General features: G+C 49.9%; 2 protein-coding genes across 2 annotated transcripts; one reads left to right on the forward strand and one right to left on the reverse strand.

The window, feature by feature from the left end:
* Window positions 1-387: 387 nt before the first annotated feature.
* Window positions 388-19,690, reverse strand: LOC121852323. The gene is made up of 3 exons (XM_042346417.1): window positions 18,626-19,690; window positions 2,717-2,881; window positions 388-513 (listed from the first exon to the last, which is right to left on the reverse strand). The coding sequence occupies exons 1-3, from the start codon at window positions 19,688-19,690 to the stop codon at window positions 388-390; spliced, it is 1,356 nt and encodes a 451-aa protein (XP_042202351.1).
* A 150-nt stretch (window positions 19,691-19,840) lies between these two features.
* Window positions 19,841-20,820, forward strand: LOC121852324 (the record flags this gene model as incomplete). The annotated part of the gene is made up of 2 exons (XM_042346418.1): window positions 19,841-19,889; window positions 19,981-20,820. Coding segments are annotated over exons 1-2 (889 nt in total), but the record flags the coding sequence as incomplete, so codon positions are not given.
* Between the last annotated feature and the right edge of the window lie 1,148 nt (window positions 20,821-21,968).

A 21,968-nucleotide genomic window follows, 5' to 3' on the forward strand; every position in this document is an offset into this window, starting at 1 on the left:
CTGGTTTTCACCTGAGGACGGCTGCTTGCATTGTGGCCGAAACGTCGTGAGAATTATTTTATTATGTTTATTTTATTTTATTACTTCCCTTCTACGTGACTTTACCGAAAGAACCAAGAAGATGAATCACTGCAGTCACGAAAGCTTTAAATCGAGATGTAGAGGTGTTACGTACCGGGGTGTAGCAAGCCATTACGTTGCGGTGTCTACATCACGGTCCGTGCGTGGGGTGTCTACATCAACGTCCGCATACAGCCCCGCCCCTCGGGGGGCAGTTGGCTATATAAGGCGGTGCGCGAGAGAGCTCGAGGCAATCGTTGGAGCAGAAGAGCCAGTGGCGACTGAAGACCAGCTAGCTAGCCCTGGGACTACCCTGACTCGCTGCTCTTATAAGAGCCGAGCAGGGCAAGCCAGGGGCGACCTCAGAGCAGCGAGGTCTGTGTCCTTGTGAGGGCCAGGCTCGTGTGGCTGAGGGTCGGACCTGAGCCGAAGCTGGGCCAGGTCAGTGAGCCTCTACAGTAAAATGAAAAACAATTAAATATTCGTTTATTGTGTGGATGAGTGGGTGCGTGCATGTGTGGATGAGTGGGTGCGTGCGTGAGTGGGTGCGTGGGTGGATGAGTGAGTGGATGGGTTGATGCGTCATAGGTGAGTCGCTGAGTGAGTGAGTGGCTGGGTGCATGAGTGTGGGTTAGTGATTGAGTGGGTGGCTTAGTGAGTGGGTCAGTGTATGAATGGCTCAGTAGTTGAGTGGGTGCGTGTGAGTGGCTCGGTGGTTGAGTTCGTGGGTGGTTGAATGTTTTGGTGGTTGAATTATTGGGTGGTTGAGTGATGGGTGGGTGGGTGAATAATTACGTGGTTAGTGGGTGAGTTGCTGAGGGAGTGGCCGGCCGGGTGGTTGGGCGAGAGGGTGGGTTAGAAATTGAGTGGGTAGCATGGTGAGTGGATGTGGATGTGACTGGGTGAGTAGGTGAGTGGCTGGGTGAGTATGTGAGTGGATGGATGAGTGAGGGGGTGAGTGGGTTTGTGGATGAGTGAGTGTGTGGGTAGGAATGAAACACCACCACGCTTGGAACGTATATTTAAGCTGGGTTGGAAGGGGGGAAGGCCGCCTTGACAAAATAATTTGCATATCAAGAGGAATTTAGCATATTTATGGGAAATGCAGGTATGTGATTACTACTACTTGTGAAATGCGTAGGAGGTGGGCGGGGGGTTTAAAGTCATATTATGCCCGTTGATTATGCAGGATTAGCAGCATCAAAGGGAGGGGATAGGGGTGACATTAATAAAGGAATGTTAATAGTATGTAGCTGCAGTAACTAAACCACCACGTAAACAACTAAAGTATAAACTACGTAGACATCTCTAACGGCCAAACTGCCAGTGGCGCGAGACGCGGGGGCGGTACAAGGTAACCACGCCCCCCCGTGATGTCACAGCCATGAGCTCCTCCCCCCATGCCCCTCCCCCTCACCCCCCATGCCCCACCCCCCTCCCCCCATGCCCCCCCTGCCTCCCCTCGCGACCACCTTCCATGCCCCTCCCCCCTCGCGATCCCCATGCCCCCCCCTCACCCCCCATGCCCCACCCCCCTCACCCCATGCCCACCCCCTTCCCCATGCCCCTCCCCCTCACCCCCCATGCCCCCCCTCACCCCCATGCCCCACCCCCCTTCCCCATGCCCCTCACCCCCCATGCCCCCCCCTCACCCCCCATGCCCCCCCTCACCCCCCATGCCCCACCCCCTCCCCCCATGCCCCCCCCCCCCCCATGCCCCCCCTCCCCCCATGCCCCCCCCCCCATCCCCCATGCCCACCCCCTCCCCCATGCCCCTCCCCCTCACCCCCCATGCCCTCACCCCCCATGCCCCCCCCTCACCCCCCATGCCCCACCCCCCTCCCCCATGCCCCTCACCCCCATGCCCCACCCCCCCCCCCCATGCCCCTCATGCCCCTCACCCCCCATGCCCCCCCCCCCCCCCCCCCCCCCTCACCCCCATGCCCCCCCCTCACCCCCCATGCCCCACCCCCCTCCCCCATGCCCCTCCCCCTCACCCCCATGCCCCCACCCCCCCCCCCCCCCCCCCCCATGCCCCTCACCCCCCATGCCCCCCCCCTCACCCCCCATGCCCCCCCCCCTCCCCCCATGCCCCTCCCCCCCCTCCCCCCCCCTCCCCCCCCCCCCCCCCCCCCCCATGCCCCTCACCCCCCATGCCCCACCCCCTCCCCCCCCCTCCCCATCCCCCTCACCCCCCATGCCCCACCCCCTCCCCCCATGCCCCCCCCTCCCCCCCCCCTCACCCCCCATGCCCCCCCCCTCACCCCCCATGCCCCACCCCTCCCCCCCCCCCCCCCCCCCCCCCCCCCCCCCATGCCCCCCCCCTCCCCCCCATGCCCCTCACCCCCTTCACCCCCCATGCCCCACCCCCCTCCCCCCATGCCCTCCCCCTCACCCCCCATGCCCCTCACCCCCCATGCCCCCCCCTCCCCCCATGCCCCTCCCCCTCACCCCCCATGCCCCACCCCCCCCCATGCCCCTCCCCCTCACCCCCCATGCCCCTCACCCCCCATGCCCCCATGCCCCCCCTCCCCCCATGCCCCTCACCCCCATGCCCCACCCCCCTCCCCCCGCTGCCACTTCCGCTGGGTTCGAGTGGAGGCGGCGCGCGCTGTGCATTGTGGGTGGCGAGCAGCTGGTTTGGATTCCCGCTCACGGCCACCGTCAGTGGCGAGCGAAAGCTTCTGAAGCGGCGGCTCGCTGGGCCTCCTCTGCGTCGACTCAGCCTGAAGGTGAGAACCTCGCGCGGTGTGTCCACATCAGCAGTGGCGGCGGCGGTGGGAGGAGACAGAGGAGGCGCCTGGCCCACAGCCGTCACGTTCTGCGGAGTTCACGGCGCAGCTTCAAGCAGAGCTCGGCCCTGCTGCTGCTGCTGCTGCTGTTGTGGTTACATTATAGTTGTGGTTACATTATAGTTGTGGTTACATTATAGTTGTGGTTACAGTTGTTGGTCGTGGTTATTGTTGTGATTATAATTGTGTGGTTGTTACTGTGGTGGCTGTGCAGGTGGTGGCACACGAGTTAACCCATAGCACCAGGGTCTAGCCCTCCTCTTGTACCGAGCCAGGCAGAGCAGTCGGCCCATGGCACCTGAGTCTGGCCCGTGACCTTCTCCTGCACTTAGCCTGGCACAGCCGTCAAACCATGGCACCTGGGTTATTGTGGTGACGTCATCGCCACGTAGTGGTGAATGGCTACTGTTGATGTGTGTGGGATTGTTTGTGAGTATGATGGTGAATGCGTGAGTATGATGGTGAGTATCATGGTGAGTGTGATGGTGAGTGTATCATGGTTGGTGAGTAATACTGAGTGTGAGTTTGACTAAATATCTTCCCTCTCGCTGTCTCTGCTTTCCCCCCTAACTACCTCGCCTGGTATACAGGAGTTTGTAGGTTCGATCCCGACCCTGATGCCTGCTGTATATTTGGAGTTTGCGTGTCTCTGTCTCTCCCCGTGGTCGCGTGGATTTTTCTCCAGGTCCTCTGGTTTTTCTCTCCACATTAAGATACATTCGTTTAAAGTTTTGACTTAAAACTTTCGTGACTGCAGGAATTAATATTCTTGGTTCTTTCGGTAAAGTCACGTAAATAGAAAACAAAAACAAATCTATTTTTTTAAGTTAAAAAATAAGATAAATTGAAAATAATAAAAAGCAATTTATTCGATTTATTTGCATTACTCATTTTTTGGGGGGTTTTCTATTTACGTGACTTTACCGAAAGAACCAAGAATATGAATATTCGTTTAAAGTATTTGGCTGCTATAATTTACACGTGATGACGAGCCACTTCGTTGAGCTATTATTGGTGCCAAGTCGCTTCTGAATAAGTAATATTTAAAAGTACTTTTTTTTTAAAACACGCTTTAATTAAATTAAATGTACCACGACTCCAGGAAGTGGCCCCGAGGCTTGCCATAACGTAAGGGGCCCTGGTGATTTACAGCCAACGTCAGTTGAGCGTGGACAATTAGACCCAAGCTGAAACATCATAAAAATGAATGTTTAAAAATACTTTTTTTTATAGAATGTAGTTTTGTCATCAGTACGACATAAGTATACCAAGTTTGCAGTCGATACCACATTGGGAAGTGGGTTAAAATTGAGTTGCAAGATTTGAGGATACGACAACAACAGACAGTGAGTTAAATAAAAGTGCGTAATAAAAGAGATGTTTATCTCAGTGGACCTTACCTGGTGAAATGAAAATCGTTGAGATTTTAGTCTAGTTTTATCTCTCCTTCCCGAGCACAACAACAAGCAGGAGTAGTGGGAGGAGCATTCTCCACTAACGGCGCTTGTGCCAGGATATGTACACCACAGATATCCATCACATAGAGACCCAGAGAGTCATCACACATAGACCTATACACTCACTACGCACAGACCCTCAGACTCGCACAGAGGTCTATAGACTCACCACACAAACACATGGACTCACCACAGAGCCCCATAGACTCACCACAGCCCCATAGACTCACCCCACAGAGACCCATAGACTCACCCCACAGAGACCCATAGAGTTATACAAAAACGCATAGACTCATCACACAGAGAACCACCGATTCAAACAGACTCGCACAGAGCCCTATAGACTCACAAAGCAGAGACACATAAACTCACCACACAGACACATAGACTCACCTCACAGAGACCCACGGACTTTCACAGAGACCCATAGACTCACCACACAGAGATCCATAGACTCACAGAGAGACCCAAGGGCTCGCACGTGAATGTGTGGTGATTTAGTTGAAGGTGGAGGGGGGTTACCAGCCCCTCGCACCCATCCAGAACTCCCTGTGGCCACTGGTGGCTGCGGGCGACGTGAGGTTCACAGCTGGTCAGGGTTGGCGCCCCCCCCCCCCCAAAATGGCATCTCTCACAACCACCGCTGCATTATCAACCGTCACCATTCGCCAATAAGTGACAGTGACGTCACCACAGCGCCTGTGCCAGGCCAGGTGCACTTTGAAGCCACGTGAAGTGTCGAAGGCTCGCTGACCGGAGGTCCTGGAACAGACCCAGGTGCCATGGGTTGGCTGACTGAGATGACTGGCAGCACCACCTGTACCCTGTACTGTGCCAAATTGCTGCATATTTATCATCCGGTGTTCCGCTCGTTGTTGTGAGTGTCACTCCTCCGTTGTTGTTGGAGGGCGAGTGTCGCCAACTGCCAAGTAGAAGCATCCTTCACGAGCCTCCCCGCAGAGGCCGATCTCGATACCACTGGTACCAGTCGTCGGCAAAGCCCACTCAGCTCCACATCCTCCCGTACCGCATCAGTCCACCTCCACTCCAGCCCATGCCATGCCTGCCAAGCTCCCTCCATCCACCCATATACTCACTTACCGGCTTACTCACGCATTCACCCACTCATATCTGGTCATGCACCCACGCATGAAATTTTAAATGCAGGCTACGCAAAGCATCGTGATCAATTTACACCAAAATATACTCTCAATCACTTAAACCACATATTCGTAAATGATGCGCACCCTAATCAGCCACTATGGCTGCGTGCAGGGTGTTGTGATGTCACGTAGTACGACGTTTTTCTTGCTCCCCCCCCCCCCCCCGTTATAACGCATTGTCTATCTATGGCCTCGTCACATTGGCCTTAATGGACGCGTGGTGATGGTGAAAGATGATTCGGCGGTGGATACTGAATTGCCGGAGCCCCATTTAACATTCAGGTGACACGGGGCACGGCACGTGAAGAACCTCTTATGTTCTGTAAGCAGACTTCTCTGCGTGGGATAGTTAACACCTCTTAATGCACAGACAACCGCCAACGCAGCCTCGCCTGCCGGAGGAGCTCGCTGATGATCGGACAGTGTTCAGATCTCTCAAGGATCTGTGAGCTACTCGCACACAAAGATCCCCGTGTAGCCTTTAACAGACTGTTGGGGCAAGTGCTTTATAACATCATCAAAGGGGCGCTGCAATACGATGCAATCAAAATCACCGATCAGAGATTTTCCCATATATGGTCTTTGTTGATTGTGAATCGATAGTAATTGTATTGATTCCACTCAGTCGATACAGCAGCAAGCTCAAAATGTCCGATTTTATCTGAAAATTTCTGCGTTTCACAGATCATACAAAGCAACGGTATCGATGCCTGGTTTGTATGTACTTTTTATTTAAAAAATCTTTTTTATTGTAGTCTATCAGACTTTTGTATTAAATCGCTCTGCAAAAAGTCATTTTGTATGCTAATAAATCAATGTTATGCTAATGCAAAATTTCATCATAGCCGCAACTCGGTTTACTCCGATGTGCAATGTCATCTTTATTTCGATCCTGTGAGTGTACAAATTTTTTTATTAAACTTCATTTACTGAGTGAATACAAGACCACTTATATGCTGATGTCCATTTTTATCATAGCTGTGATTCATTCAGCCATTCACTCACTCAGCCACAAACTCACTCAGCCACACACTCACTCAACGACTCACTCAACTACTCAGCCGCTCACTCACTCAGATATTCACTCACTCAACCACTCACTCACTCAATAATTAACTCAACCACTCAACCAATCATTCAACCACCCACTCACTCAATCACTCAACCATCACACTCTCACTCACTCAACCATTCACTCACTCAGCCACTCACTCAGCCACTCACTCAGTCACTCACTCAGTCACTCAACCACTCGCTCACTAAACCACTCGCTCATTCAACCGCTCGCTCACTCAACCATTCACTCACTCAACCACTTGCTTGCTCACTCAACCACTCACTTGCTCACTCAAGCACTCGCTCACTCAACCAATCACCCAACCACTCGCTCAACGATTCACTCAACCCCTCACCAAACCACTCACTCAACGACTCACCAGAATCCTCTCGGCTTGGGGACTCACTTAACCACTCACTTAACCATTCACTTAACCACTCACTAGAGCAACCACTCACTCACTTAATGACTTACTCAACCACTCAACCAATTACTTTCTCACTCACTCAGCCACTCACTCCTTCACTCAGCCACTCACCCTTTCACTCAGCCACTCACTCATTTAGCCACTCACTCAGCCACACACTCAACCACTCAGCCGCGCACTCACGAAGCTACTTACTCACGAAGCTACTTACTCACTCAACCACTCACTCACTTAATCACTTACTCAGCCACTCAACCATCACTCTTTAACTCACTCAACCATTCACTCAATCAGCCACACTCACTCAACGACTCACTAACTTAACCGCTCAGCCGCTCAGTTACTCTATCTCAATCACTCAACCACTCACTCATTCAACCATTCCCGAATTCATTCAACCAGTCACTCAACCATTATGTCGCTGGACGAGTCCCACCTTGATGGGTCTGCGACATTTCTTTCCAGAGTTATTGCCAAAAAACCACAAACATCCCAGAATCCTCTCGGTTTGGGGTCCAAATGTTGTCACTTATTATATCCCATGAGAAACATCGCATCGAATAAATGTGATTGGATTCTCCCCGCCTGGACGAGCAGAATTGAATATGTAAGCATCAGGGTTTGGATCAAACCTACAACCTCCTGTATACCGGGCGAAGTAGTGAACTCGTCACCCGGGTCGCCCTAATCCATTCCCGTATCTCTTCTTCTGTGTGTGTGCTACAGGCGGGTGTCTCAGATTGCCAGCACCATGTGATGGGAGCTCCAGGGCATGCTGCGTGCTCGCCAGGAGGGGCTGGGTAAGATGGCGTAGTCGCTGGAGCAGCTGCGGGCGCGGCACCGTCGCTCTCACCCTGGCGGAGTGCAGCAACACAGTGGAGCGGCACCAGCGGGACACTCTGGACAACGCAGCCAAGGTGCGCGCCAGCCACTCACTCACTCATCCACTCACTCACTCAGCCACACATACAACCACTCACTCATCCACTAACTTAAACCACTCACTCAACTACTCACTCACTCAACCACTCACTCAACCATTCACTCAAACATCCACTTACTCAACCACTCAATCAATCACTCACTCAGTCATTAACTTAACCACTCACTCAACCACACACTCATGCGCTTTAAACACTCACTCATTGGTTCAAACACTCACTCATTCAAATACTCATTCAACCACTCACTAATTCACTCAACCACTCACTCACTGAACCACTCACTCGCTCACTCAACCACCCGCTCGCTCACTGAACCAATCGCTCCATAAATCACTCATTCAGCCACTCACTCAACCATTCACTCACTCACTCACTCAGCCACTCACTCAACCAATCAATCACTCAATCATGAATTAAACCGCTCACTCACTCAACCCCTTACACACAGGCTCATCACCTGTGTCTCAACCATCTTACTGAGTAACATAACTCTTTTTTTAGAAGTGACCTGGCCACAAGTGATAGGTCAACAACGTGCCTTATGTGGAAATATATAGCAGCCAACTACTCTAAATGCCTGTTTCTAAATGTGTAGGGAAAATCCAGAGGACCAGAATAAAAATCCACTTGACCACGGAGAGAACATGCAAACTCCAAATACACAGGTGTCAGGGTTGGGATCTAACCGAAAACCTCCTGTATACCAGACGAGGTAGTTAACATTGTATCCGGGCAAGCCGTACATCGAGCTGGAGTGGACCATGCGGCCCATCCCTATCGCGTGAGTGGCTCCCACTGTTGTTATTGTGTTCATATGTGTGTGGTCTGCTTGTGTGTATGCGTGTGCCGCACTGCGCTATGAACCCAACATGACCAGGCTGTTGCCCCGCTCGCCCGACTCGTTGTGAGGCTTGCCCACCCCCCAGGGCGTTGTCGTGAAGATACCGCTGGGAGGAAGAATATCTCACAATACTGGAAGAGGTGAGGACTACACAGTGATTAACTGAGTGGGTCTGTGAGTGAGTTAGTGGATGAGTCGGTGGGTGAGTCGGTGGGTGAGTGGGTAGGTCAGTGGTTGAGGGAGTAGGTGAGTGAGTGTGTTAGAGAAGTGGGTGTGTTGAATGTGAGTGAATAGATGAGTGTGTGGAGCAGTGGATTGTTGAGTGAGTCGTTGGGTGAGTGAGTAGGTGGGTGTGGGTTAGAGATTGAGTGGGTGGTGGGTGATTGTGTGAATTAGTGGGTGGGTGGGTGAGTGAATGGTTTGAAGTGATTGATTAGGTGAGGGAGTGGGTGAGAGGTGGGTTGGTGAGTGGATGAGAAAATTGGTGGGTTACAGATTGAGTGGGTGGGTAACTAGGTGATTGGGAGGGTGAGTGGGTGAGTGGCTTATTGGGTGAGTAAGTCGGTGGGTGAGTAGGTGAGTGCCTGGATAAGTAAGTGAGTGTATGGAAGCATGAGTGGGTGGATGGTTGAGTAGGTGGGTGAATAGGTGAGTGGGTGGTGGGTGGGTGAATTAGTGAGTGACTGTGTGAGTGAGTGCGTGGGTAGGTCAGTTGGATATTGTGTGGGGGAGTGGGTGAGTGAGGGGTTGAGTGAATAGGTTAGTGGGCGGGTGAGTAGATTGTTGGGTGAGTGGGTGGGTGGGTGAGTCAGTTAGTGGGTGGGTGAGTGAATATCGAAGGTTGAGCAGGTGAGTTGTTAGTGTGTGATTGGGTGGGTGGGTGAGTCAAAGAGTGGGGCACCACGGTGGCGACATGTTAACTACCTCACCTAGTATACAGGATTTTGTGAATTCGATCCCATCCCTTCCACCTGTATATTTGGAGTTGGCATGTTCTCCCTGTGGTGTGGATTTTTTCTCTGGGTCCTCCAGGTTTTCTCTCCATATTTAAAATCAACATTCATTTAGAGGATGTGGCTGCAATGAATGTCTCCATGATAATCCACTTCGTTAACCTATCATTTGTAACCAGGTCACTTCTGAAAAATATTAATTTAGTTATCTGAACCAGAGGTCGCAACCGGGTACCCGATACCCGAACCCTACCCGATACCCGGCTACCTGTACCCGGCCGGGTACGGTACGGGTAGCCGTTTGCGACCTTGGGCGGCCGGGTACGGGTACGGATAGGCCGTGAGTCACTGGTGAGTAACCGTTTGTCACTCATTTCGGGTAGGGTACGGGTACGGGTAGGGAACGGGTACCCGTACCTCTGATCTGAACCTTTTCTGGTAAAATAAAAAATATTGTTTAATTTAGTTTATTGGGTGGGTGAGTGGGTAGGTGGGTTATTGAGTGATTTGCTGGGTAGGTTAGAGAATGAGTGGGTGAATGGGTGGGTGTGTGAGTGGGGGTGTGATTAGTTGAGTAGGTGAGTGGGTGAGTAAATTGTTGAGTGAGTGGATTAGAGATTGAGTGGGTGGCAGGGTGAGTGGGTTTGTGAGTGGTTGGTGGGTGTTTGAATGGGTGAGTGGGTGGAGTGCCGTGGTGGCGAGCTGTTAACTACCTCGCCTTTATACAGGAGGTCGTAAATTCGATCCCGACCCTGACGCCATGGTCGCGTGGAATTTTCTCCAGGTGCTCCGGGTTCTCCCTCCACATTTAAAAACATGCAATTATAGAATTTGGCTGCTATCACTTTATACGTGAAAAGCCACTTAATTGAGTTGAATATTTGTGGTCAAATGGTTTTTGAAAAATATCTATATAGCTGAGTGCCTTACCTGGTAAAATAAAAAAGCGTAATTTTCATTTAGTGTGCAAAGGAGTGGCTGGGTCGGTGAGTGGATGAGTGAGTGCGATGTTTGATGGGTAGTAGGTCAGTGGTGGGGTGAGTGAGTGTGGGCTAGAGATTGAGTGGGTGGCTTGGTGAGTGGGTGAGTGTGTGCTTGGCTCGGTGGTTGAATGAATGGATGGTTGAGTTAGTGGGTGGGTGTTTGAGTGTGTGTTATCGTGGGTGGGAGAGTCAGAGAGTGGAGTGCCATGTTGGCAAATTGTTAACTACCTTGCCTGGTATTTTTAAGTTCGTAGGTTCGATCCAAACCCTGCTTCTCAAAACAACCTATATAGCTCAGTGGGCCTTACCTGGGGAATTTTTTTTTTAGATTTAGTTAAGGGTGTTGGTGAGTGGGCAGGTGGGTGAGTGCATCAGTGTGGGTTTGAGATTTAGTGGGTGGCTTGGTGAGTGGGTAAGTTCGAGTAACTCAGTGGTTGAGTTAGTGGGTGGTTACGTTAGTAGGTGATTAAATTAGTGGGTGGGTCAATAATTACGTGGGTAGTGGGTGAGTGGCTGAGTGGCTGAGGGAGTCGGCGGGTGGTTGGCTGGGTGGGTGGGTGAGTAGGTGGGTTATAAATTGAGTAGGTGGCAGGGTGAGTGGATCTGAAAGTGGGTGAGTGAGTAGGTGCACGGCTGGGTGAGTTAGTGAGTGGATGGTTGAGTGAGTGGGTGAGTGTGTGGGTGCATGGATGTGTGGGTGGGTGAGTGTGTGTGGGTAGGAGGTTAGGTGGGTAGTGCGTGAATGGATGGGTTAGAAATCGAGTGAGTGGGTTAGTCACTGGGTGAGTGAGTGGATGGGTGGGTTTGTGAGCTTTGGTTAAGAGATTGAGTCAGTAGCAGGGTTTGTGTGTGGTTTAGAGATTGAGTGGGTGGTTGGGTGAGTGGTGGTTGGGTGAGTGGGTGGGTTAGAGATTGAGTGGCTCGGTGAGGGAGTATTGGGTGGGTGAAGTGAGTTGGTGGGTCGGTGAGTGCGTGGGTGGGTGATTCAGTAAGTGGGTGAGTGAGGGGTTGGGTGAGCGATGGGTTGAGTGGGTGTCTTTTTTGTTCGTGAGTTTGTGGGTGGGTGAGTTGGTCAGTTAGTGGTTGGGTGAGTAAGTGGGTGGGTGAGCAAGTGAGTGAATGGGTGTGTTGGTAGGTGAGTGTGTAGCTTGGTGAGTGGTCGTAGGGTGAGTGGGTCGGTGAGAAAGTGGTTAACGGAGTGAGTGGTTGGGTGGGTGGGTGAGTTGTTGACTGAGTGGGGTCAGCGAGTGGGTGGGTGAGTTGATGTGGGAGGTTGAGTGGGTAAGTTAGTGTTTGAGTTATTGGATGGGTGAGTCAGAGAGTGAGGCGCCAAGGTGGTGAGACGTGCACTGCCTCGCCTGGTATACAGGAGGTTGTGGATTCGATCCTGACCCTGTCGCCTGTATATTTGGAGTTTGCATGTTCTACACATGGTCACGTGGATTTTGCTGCAGGTCCTCCGGGTTTTCCCCTCTGCATTTAGAATCAACATGCGTTTAGAGGATTTGGCTGCAATAAATGTCTATGTGATAAGCCACTTCGTTTATCTATAATTTGTTCACAGGTCTATTCTGAAAAGGATCTATATAGCTCAATGGGCCTTACCTGGGGAAATAAAAAGTAGTTTAGTTTAGGGGGTAGGTGGCTCGTTGGGTCGGTAGGTCTGTTGCAGGTCGAGTAGGTGGCAGGGTGAGTGGGTGAGTAGGTAAGTGGCTGGGTGAGTGGGTGGACTGGTGAGTGTGTGAGTTAGAGATGGAGTGGGTGGATGGGTGGGTGTATGATTGGGGGAGTGAAATGGTGAGTGGATGGGTGAATGAATTGTTGAGTGAGTGAGTCAGTGAGTGGGTGTGTAGGTGGGTGCGTAGGTAAGGTGTGTGGCTGAATGGTCTTTGATTGGGTATGTGGCTGAATGGGTATGTGGCTGAGTGGGTATGTGGCTGAATGGGTATGTGGCTGAATGGGTATGTGGCTGAATGGGTATGTGGCTGAATGGGTATGTGGCTGAGTGGGTATGTGGCTGAATGGGTATGTGGCTGAATGGGTATGTGGCTGAATGGGTATGTGGCTGAATGGGTTGTGGCTGAATGGGTATGTGGCTGAATGGGTATGTGGCTGAATGGGTATGTGGCTGAATGGGTATGTGGCTGAATGGGTATGTGGCTGAATGGGTATGTGGCTGAAATGGGTATGTGGCTGAGCTGAATGGGTATGTGGCTGAATGGGTATGTGGCTGAAGTTGGGTATGTGGCTGAAGTGGGTATGTGGCTGAGTGGGTATGTGGCTGAGTGGGTATGTGGCTGAGTGGGTATGTGGCTGAGTGGGTATGTGGCTGATGGGTATGTGGCTGAGTGGGTATGTGGCTGAATGGGTATGTGGCTGAATGGGTATGTGGCGATGGGTATGTGGCCGAATGGGTATGTGGCGAATGGGTATGTGGCCGAATGGGTATGTGGCGAATGGGTATGTGGCCGAATGGGTATGTGGCGGAATGGGTAGTTAGTGGGTGGCTGCGAGTCAGAGAGTGGAGCCCCATGGTGGCGAGATGTTAACTACCTTACCTTTTGTAAAGGAGGTTGTGGGTTCGGTCTCGATCTTGATGCCTGTATATTTGGAGTTTGCATGTTGTCCTCGTGGTTCATGGATTTTTCTCCGAGACCTCTGGGTTTTTTGTGGCCACGTTGCTTCTGAATAAGATCTGTATAGCTCTGTGGGCCTTGCCTTGTAAAAAACAAAATTTAGTTTACAGTTAGGTGAGTGGGTATTTGAGTGCGTAGGTGGGTGAGTGAGTTGGTGGGTGGTTAGGTTAGTAGGTGAGGGCTGGGTGAGTGAGTTGTTGGGTTAGATATGAAGTAGGTCATAGTGTGAGTGGGTGGGTTGGTGCGTGAGTTGGTCAGGGAGTGGGTGGGTGAGTTAATGGGTGGGTTGTTGGGTGAGTGCGTTAGTGAGTGCATGTGCAGGTGGGTGCGTGGATGAGTGGCTTTAGTGAGTGGGTTAGAAATTGAGTGCGTGGCAGGGTGAGTGGGTTTGTGAGTCGGTTAGTGGGTGGCTTTAGTAGTTGAGTGGGTGAGTCAAAGAATTGAGCGCCACGGTGGCAAGATGTTAACTACCTCGCCTACTATACAGAATGTTGTGGGTTCGATCCCGACCCTGACGCCTGTATATTTCACTCCACATGTAGAAACATGTAATAAGAGGAATTGGGTGCAATAAATGTTTACAGCTGACTTTGTTGAACTATCATTTGTGGCGAGGATGTCTGAAAACAATCTTTATAGCTCAGTGGGCCTTACCTGGTAAAATACCGCAAAGAATATCTCACATTACCAGAAGAGGTAAGGACTACACATAGAGTGGGTGATTAACTGGGTGGGTCTGTGAGTGTGGGTCAGTGATGAGGAAGTAGGTGAGTGAGTGTGTTAGAGATTGTGGGTGATAGGGTAAGCCATGGGTGACGTGAGTGGGTGTGTTGTTTGGGAGTGAATAGACGAGTGGTTGGTTGAGTAGTTAGTGGGTGGCTGAGTGGGTGGGTGGGTGAATGGGTTTAGAGATTGAGTGGGTGGTGGGTGGTTGGGTGAATGAGTGGGTGGGTGGGTTTGTGAATGGTTGAGGTGAGTGAGTGGGTGGGTCAGCGCATGAGTGGGTGTGGGAGTGGGTGAGAGGTGGGTTGGTGAGTTGGTGAGAGGATTAGTGAATTGGTGGGTTCGAGATTGCGTGGCTGGGTGAGTGAGTCGGTTAGAGATTGAGTGGGTGGCAGGGTAAGTGGGTGGGTTGCTTAATGGGTGTGTGAGTGGGTGGATGAATAGGTGAGTGGACAGGTGCATGGTTTAGTGGGTGGGTGAATAAGTGAGTGGGTGGGTGAGTGGATTGTTGCGTGAATGTGTGGGTGGTTGAGTTTTTGGGTAGATGGGTGTGTGAATATGGGAGGAGAGTTCGTGTGTTAGTGGGTGGGTGAGTCGGAGAGTGAGGCACCATGGTGCCGAGATGTTAACTACCTCGCCTAGTATACAGGAGGTTGTGGATTTTATCCCAGCCCTTCCGCTTGGATATTTGGAGTTTCTATGTTCTCCCCGTGGTCGTGTGGAATTTTCTCCAGGTTGTCCCTCCACATTTGAACATGCATTTATATAATTTGGTTGCAATAACATTCTACGTGAAAAGCCACTTAATTGAACTGTCATTTGTGCTGAGGTGGCTTCCGACAAAGATCTATAGCTCAGGGCCTTACCCAGTAAAATGAAAAACAATTAAATATTAGTTTATTGTGTGGATGAGTGGGTCGTGCGTGAGTGGGTGGGTGCGTGGGTGGATGAGTGAGTGGATGGGTTGATGCGTCGTAGGTGAGTCGCTGAGTGAGTGAGTGGCTGGGTGCATGAGTGTGAGTTAGAAATTGAGTGGGTGGCTTAGTGAGTGGGTCAGTGTATGAATGGCTCAGTAGTTGAGTGAGTGAGTGGGTGATTGAATGAGTGGGCAGTGTGTGGGTTAGTGGGTGGGAGAGTCAGACAGTGGGGCGCCATGGTGGCGAGATGTTAACTACCTCGCCTGGTATGCAGAAGGTTGTGGGTTTGATCCCGACCCTGACACCTGTATATTTCCCTCCACATTTAAAATCAACAAGCATTTATAGGATTTGGCTGCAATACATGTCATAAGCCACTTCGTTGACCTATAATTTTTAACCAGGTCATTTCTGAAAAAGATGTTTAGCTCTGTCGGCCTTACCTGGTAAAATAACCACAATTTAGATTTAGTTTAGTGTGTTGGTGAGTGGGCGGGTGAGTGCGTGGGTGGGTGGGTGAGTGGGTGAGTGGCTCGGTGGTTGAGTTAGTGGGTGGTAGTGGGTGGTTGAGTTAGTGGGTGGTGGAATGTTTTGGTGGTTGAATTATTGGGTGGTTGAGTGATGGGTGGGTGGGTGAATAATTACGTGGTTAGTGGGTGAGTTGCTGAGGGAGTGGTTGGGCGAGTGGGTGGGTTAGAAATTGGGTGGGTGGCATGGTGAGTGGATGTGTATGTGACTGGGTGAGTAGGTGAGTGGCTGGGTGAGTATGTGAGTGGATGGATGAGTGGGGGTGAGTGGGTTTGTGGATGAGTGAGTGGGGTTAGTGACTGGGTGAGTTGTAGTTGAGAGAGTCAGTTTAAAGTGAGTTGGTGGGTTAGAGATTGACTGGCTCGGTGAGTGAGTGCTGGGTGGGTTAGTGAGTTGTTGGGTGGGTGAGTGTTAGTGGGTGGATGATCGACTGGGTGGGTGGTTGAGTGAGTAGATAGGTGGGTGGGTTGCAGTGACGTGTGGTGAGGTCAATGGCTGGGGAGGCACTGGCTTGTGTCAGAGCCAGATTCACACACTGAGGGGGACGTGGCCTCACGGAGGGGGGCGTGTTAGACGCATCCCCCTCAGTGAGGCAAATGTGATGGCTGCCTCCCCTGGTGCTTTTTCATTGCAGTTTCATGACGAGACCAGCGAGCCTAAATATCTTTATACACATACGTGAAATAAGTTACCTGGAGTATGGAAGGCGAGGACATGAAATGAAGGGGTCTACAAACATTACATTGGTGACATACTGTGATAGTAACAGGCACGCGCTTATTGCCCGCGCTCCATCCAGTACTGAGGGGTTGCGTAATCAGGGGAGGCTGAGCTCGTCGCTGCCTCACCTCTCGTCTCTTCCTGTATTTGCAGCGGAGCTCCGCAAATTTGGCGATTTTGACTATAAAAATGGAATCGTGCAGAAATGACATTTATAACACAGATCAGTGGAAAAATCTTTATTTTATTTTATTATTCTCTTTTTTTTACTTTTCGTAACAACTATTGTCATTGGAGTATGACAGGTGAGGCTCTGCCTCCCCTGACCGCACGTCCTGGTGGGTTGGTAGGTTGGTGAGGAAGTGAGAGGTTAGTGGGTACGAGATTGAGTGGGTGGCTGGCTGAGTGGTTGAGAAGATGGGTGTGCGATTTCATGGGTGAGTGAGTCGGTGAGTGAGTGGGTGAGTGGGTTTTTGTATGGGTGAGTGCTTCAGTGGGTTCATGAGTGAGTGGATGGGTTATTGAGTGAGAGGGTGGGTATTTGAGTAAGTGGTGTGCGTGAATAGGTGAATGGGTGGGTGTTTGAGTGAGTGAGTCAGAGAATGGGGTGCCACGGTGGTGAGATGGTAACTACCTTGCATAGTATACAGGAGGTCATGGAATTGATCCCGACCCTTCCGCCTGTATATTTCGAGTTTGCATCTTCTCCCTGTGGTCACGTGGATTTTTCTCCGGGTCCTCGGGGTTTTACCTCTGCATTGAGAATAAACTTGCATTCAGAGGATTTGGCTGCAATGCATGTATATGTGATAAGCCACTTTGTTTACCTGTAATTTGTAACAAGGTCGCTTTTGGAAAAGATCTATATAGCTCTGTGGGCCTTAGCTGGTACAATGAGAAATAGTTCGTCTTCTTGGTTCTTTCGGTGGGTGACAAATAGTTCAGTTTTCGTTTATTGGGTGGGTGAGTGGTTGGTGGGTGATTGATTGAGTGGGTGGTTGGGTTGGTGGGTGAGTGTTTGAGTTAGAGAGTGGGTGGGTGGATGGGTGGGTGTGTGAGTGGGGGAGTGAATAGGTGAGTGGGTGGGTGAGTGGAGTCTAGAGTGAGTGAGTGAGTGGGTTGGTGGGTGGGTCGTTGAGTTAATGAGTGGGTGTGTAGGTGGGTGCACAGGTATGTTCTTGAGTGGCTGTGTGTGTGCATGAGCAAGTGAGTTAGCAGTTGAGTGGGTGGCAGAGTGAGTGGGTGAGTGAGTGTGTGGGTGGCAAGGTGAGTGGGTGGCAGAGTGAGTGGGTGAGTGTGTGTGTGGGTGGCTTTTGTAGTTTAGTGGTTGGGTGAGTCAGATAATGAGGCGCCACAGTGGCGAGATGGAAACCCCCTCGCGAAAGCCGACGTGTTAAACTGGTATATTGGAATTCGTAGGTTTGACCCCAACCCTGATGTCTGTATATTTGGAGTTTGCATCTTCTCTCGTGGTCACGTCGATTTTCCTCTGATTCCTTCGGGTTTGTTTAACACGTAGACTTTCGCGACCAATATCATACATAATAGAGGTTTCTTTTTTTTTTAGATTTGAAGCTTTCGTGACTGCAAGGATTCATATTCTAAGGTTTTTTTCAGTAAAGTCACGTAGGTAAAACATTAAAATTAATAAAAGTAAAATAAAATAAAAATCACGACGTTTCGGAGGCAACACAAGCTTCCGTCTTCAGGTGGAACCGTCACAGCCACGACAGCTGTATCAAGTAAATGAGAGATTGCAGGAGCTACCACTCCGTTTTTATAATGGTTGGAGAGGGGGGGGGGCCAAGTACAGCACACTTTTTATTAATATGGTAAGGTGAGGCTTAAGAGGGTGAGCCTTTGTTATGGAGAGGTACGGTTTGTGACTCAACCTGTGACAAGGAGACAACAACTAAACATGGTAAACCTGTAATAGTTGTCTGTCAAATAAGATTGGCCAAATAAGTGTAGTTAAATCTTTTTTGCATGGTTAATCACATCTTTCCAATGATTACTCAGTTTGTAACCATCATCACGGTTGAAATTATGTCTGTGTTTGTATATTTGTATGGCTTCGTGTACAAACCTTTGATGGTAGCCAGGAGGTTTGCAGAGAACCTTGGTCTCGGAAAAGACAATTTCATGAGAGCCCACCGAGTTGTAGCAATGATCGGCAACGGCCGAAGAATCAGTTCTGCCGTGTTTCAGATCTGACTTGTGCTCGCGGACACGATCAGAAACATGACGTTTCGTTTCTCCAATGTAGCAATCACCACAAATGCAACTCAATTTGTAGACTCCAGGATACTGTAAGTCAGGAACGACATCCTTCACAGATGGAATCAGATCACGGATTTTATGCACTGTACTGAATCGGACTTGGATCTTATGTTTGTTTAGAATTTTGGAGATCTTTTTGGTCACGCATGCTATGTATGGTAACGTGATAGTTTTGGTCGGAGTTTCATGTGGCTGTTTCTGTGTGGTGGGAGAAACAGCTTGGCAGATAATGCGGTCAGAGTATCCGTTCATCCTGAGGGCCCGATGTACATGTCTTAATTCACCGGCCAGGTGGTGTTGGTCAGAAATGCCATGGGCTCTGTGGTATAGCGTTTTGATGAGAGAATTCTTTTGAAATGGGTGGTGGGGCGAATCCGGTTTCAAGTAGGAATCTGTGTGGGTGGCTTTCCTGTAGACAGAATGTCCCAAGGATCCGTCAGGCCTCCTCTCAAACAGAATATCCAAGAATGGTAGTTTACCGTCTTTCTCCACTTCCATGGTGAATCTGATGGATGGGTGTCTAGAATTGATGTGGTCCAAGAAGTGGTTCAATGCTGGGAGGCCATGTGGCCAGATGACGAAAGTGTCATCCACATACCTCTTCCACAGGGAAGGACGCAGGGTGGATGTCTGGATGGCGTCTGATTCAAACTTTCCCATGAACATGTTGGCTATAACTGGTGACAAGGGGGAGCCCATAGGGGTACCCTCATTCTGTTTGTAGAAGGTGCCATTCCAGGTAAAATAGGTGTTGGTGAGGCAATGCCTAACCAGCGCAGGTACATCAGAATTCAATCCATGTTGGACTAAGTCCTCAATTATTGTTAGGGTGTCCGGTACTGGGACTTTGGTGAACAAAGATACTACATCAAAGCTGACGAGGATGTCATCAGGAGATAGTACCATGTCCTTAACCATAGAGACTAATTGGGTTGAGTTGAGTACTGCCGAAGAGGTCTTGCCTGTGAAGGGGAGCAGAGTATCTGATAGAAAACGGGCTAGTTTGTACGTAGGAGAGTTTATCATCGACACGATGGGTCGTAGCGGCGTGCCTTCTTTATGGATTTTGGGAAGACCATAGAGTCTGGGAGGTCTAGCCGCCGATGGTTTTAGAGAGGGACGTTTGCTTGGTTCGATTAGGGAAGTCGAACTCGTGATGATACTGTTTCTCAGATTGATGTAGCCCTCAGAGGCATAGGACACATCCATGCAGATGTAGCAAGAGCTGAAATAGCTACTATTCTTAAGAATGCTACGAAACCCACTAGTAACATCAGCAAAAACGAACGCTCTGAACTCGCGGACCTAAAAAAGAGAGATGATATAGTCATCCTCTCGGCAGACAAGGGCACGGTCATCATGGATAAAGATTCATACAACAACAAAATCCTGGACCTTAATGATGGGAGTTACTCCAAAATTAAAAACGATCCCACTAAAAGCCTAACGACAAAAACCAACAGTATCATCACGAGTTCGACTTCCCTAATCGATCCAAGCAAACGTCCCTCTAAAACCATCGGCGGCTAGACCTCCCAGACTCTATGGTCTTCCCAAAATCCATAAAGAAGGCACCCCGCTACGACCCATCGTGTCGACGATAAACTCTCCTACGTACAAACTAGCCCGTTTTCTATCAGATACTCTGCTCCCCTTCACAGGCAAGACCTCTTCGGCAGTACTCAACTCAACCCAATTAGTCTCTATGGTTAAGGACATGGTACTATCTCCTGATGACATCCTCGTCAGCTTTGATGTAGTATCTTTGTTCACCAAAGTCCCAGTACCGGACACCCTAACAATAATTGAGGACTTAGTCCAACATGGATTGAATTCTGATGTACCTGCGCTGGTTAGGCATTGCCTCACCAACACCTATTTTACCCGGAATGGCACCTTCTACAAACAGAATGAGGGTACCCCTATGGGCTCCCCCTTGTCACCAGTTATAGCCAACATGTTCATGGAAAAGTTTGAATCAGACGCCATCCATACATCCACCCAGCGTCCTTCTCTGTGGAAGAGGTATGTGGATGACACTTTCGTCATCTGGCCACATGGCCTCCCAGCATTGAACCACTTCTTGGACCACATCAATTCTAGACACCCATCCATCAGATTCACCATGGAAGTGGAGAAAGACGGTAAACTACCATTCTTGGATATTCTGTTTGAGAGGAGGCCTGACGGATCCTTGGGACATTCTGTCTACAGGAAAGCCATCCACACAGATTCCTACTTGAAACCGGATTCCCACCACCACCCATCTCAAAAGAATTCTCTCATCAAAACGCTATACCACAGAGCCCATGGCATTTCTGACCAACACCACCTGGCCGGTGAATTAAGACATGTACATCGGGCCCTCAGGATGAACGGATACTCTGACCGCACTATCCGCCAAGCTGTTTCTCCCACCACACAGAAACAGCCACATGAAACTCCGACCAAAACTATCACGTTACCATACATAGCAGGCGTGACCAAAAAGATCTCCAAAATTCTAAACAAACATAAGATCCAAGTCCGATTCAGTGAAGTGCATAAAATCCGTGATCTGATTCCATCTGTGAAGGATGTCGTTCCTGACTTACATTATCCTGGAGTTTACAAATTGAGTTGCATTTGTGGTGATTGCTACATTGGAGAAACGAAACGTCATGTTTCTGATCGTGTCCACGAGCACAAGTCAGATCTGAAACACGGCAGAACTGATTCTTCGGCCGTTGCCGATCATTGCTACAACTCGGTGGGCTCTCATGAAATTGTCTTTTCCGAGACCAAGGTTCTCTGCAAACCTCCTGGCTACCATCAAAGGTTTGTACACGAAGCCATACAAATATACAAACACAGACATAATTTCAACCGTGATGATGGTTACAAACTGAGTAATCATTGGAAAGATGTGATTAACCATGCAAAAAAGATTTAACTACACTTATTTGGCCAATCTTATTTGACAGACAACTATTACAGGTTTACCATGTTTAGTTGTTGTCTCCTTGTCACAGGTTGAGTCACAAACCGTACCTCTCCATAACAAAGGCTCACCCTCTTAAGCCTCACCTTACCATATTAATAATAAGTATAACCCGTAAAAACAAAGTTTTTCACTATAAATCCTTTATATGTGTGGCAGCGAACTTAATATAAAGGATTTAAAAATATATTCGCCTGTGGAGGACGCGGGGATCGATCCCGCGACCTTTGGCATGGGAAGCGAGGGCGCTACCAACTGCGCTACTCCGCCACGGCCTGTGGAGGGGTTACGCTCTGGGCTCTTATACTGTGACGTTCAGCCAAAGCCAAGAATGAGTTCTTTTGAATATATGTAAAATATTATTTTTTTGCCTAAAAAGTGTAAAATTTTGGGAATTTTTTTTCACGAACATTAATTGTCTGGCACAACGAGTCTGTGTGGAAAATGTCAGCTCGATTGGATCATGGGAAGTGGGTTAAAAAACGACCGAAAGATTTGCACGGTCCT

Source organism: Callorhinchus milii, unplaced genomic scaffold, assembly GCF_018977255.1.
Source record: "Callorhinchus milii isolate IMCB2004 unplaced genomic scaffold, IMCB_Cmil_1.0 Scaffold751, whole genome shotgun sequence".
Taxonomy (NCBI): Eukaryota; Metazoa; Chordata; class Chondrichthyes; order Chimaeriformes; family Callorhinchidae; genus Callorhinchus; species Callorhinchus milii.

Excerpts from the sequence above, each read along its gene's own strand:
- LOC121852323 (XM_042346417.1), bottom strand. The coding sequence starts at position 19,690 with ATGGATGTGTCCTATGCCTCTGAGGGCTACATCAATCTGAGAAACAGT. Across the intron at positions 2,882-18,625 it reads CGTTACCATACATAGCATGC|AACGTGACGGCTGTGGGCCA; the intron begins GTGACCAAAAAG and ends TGAACTCCGCAG. Across the intron at positions 514-2,716 it reads GCTCGCCACTGACGGTGGCC|AGGCTCACTGACCTGGCCCA; the intron begins GTGAGCGGGAAT and ends ATTTTACTGTAG.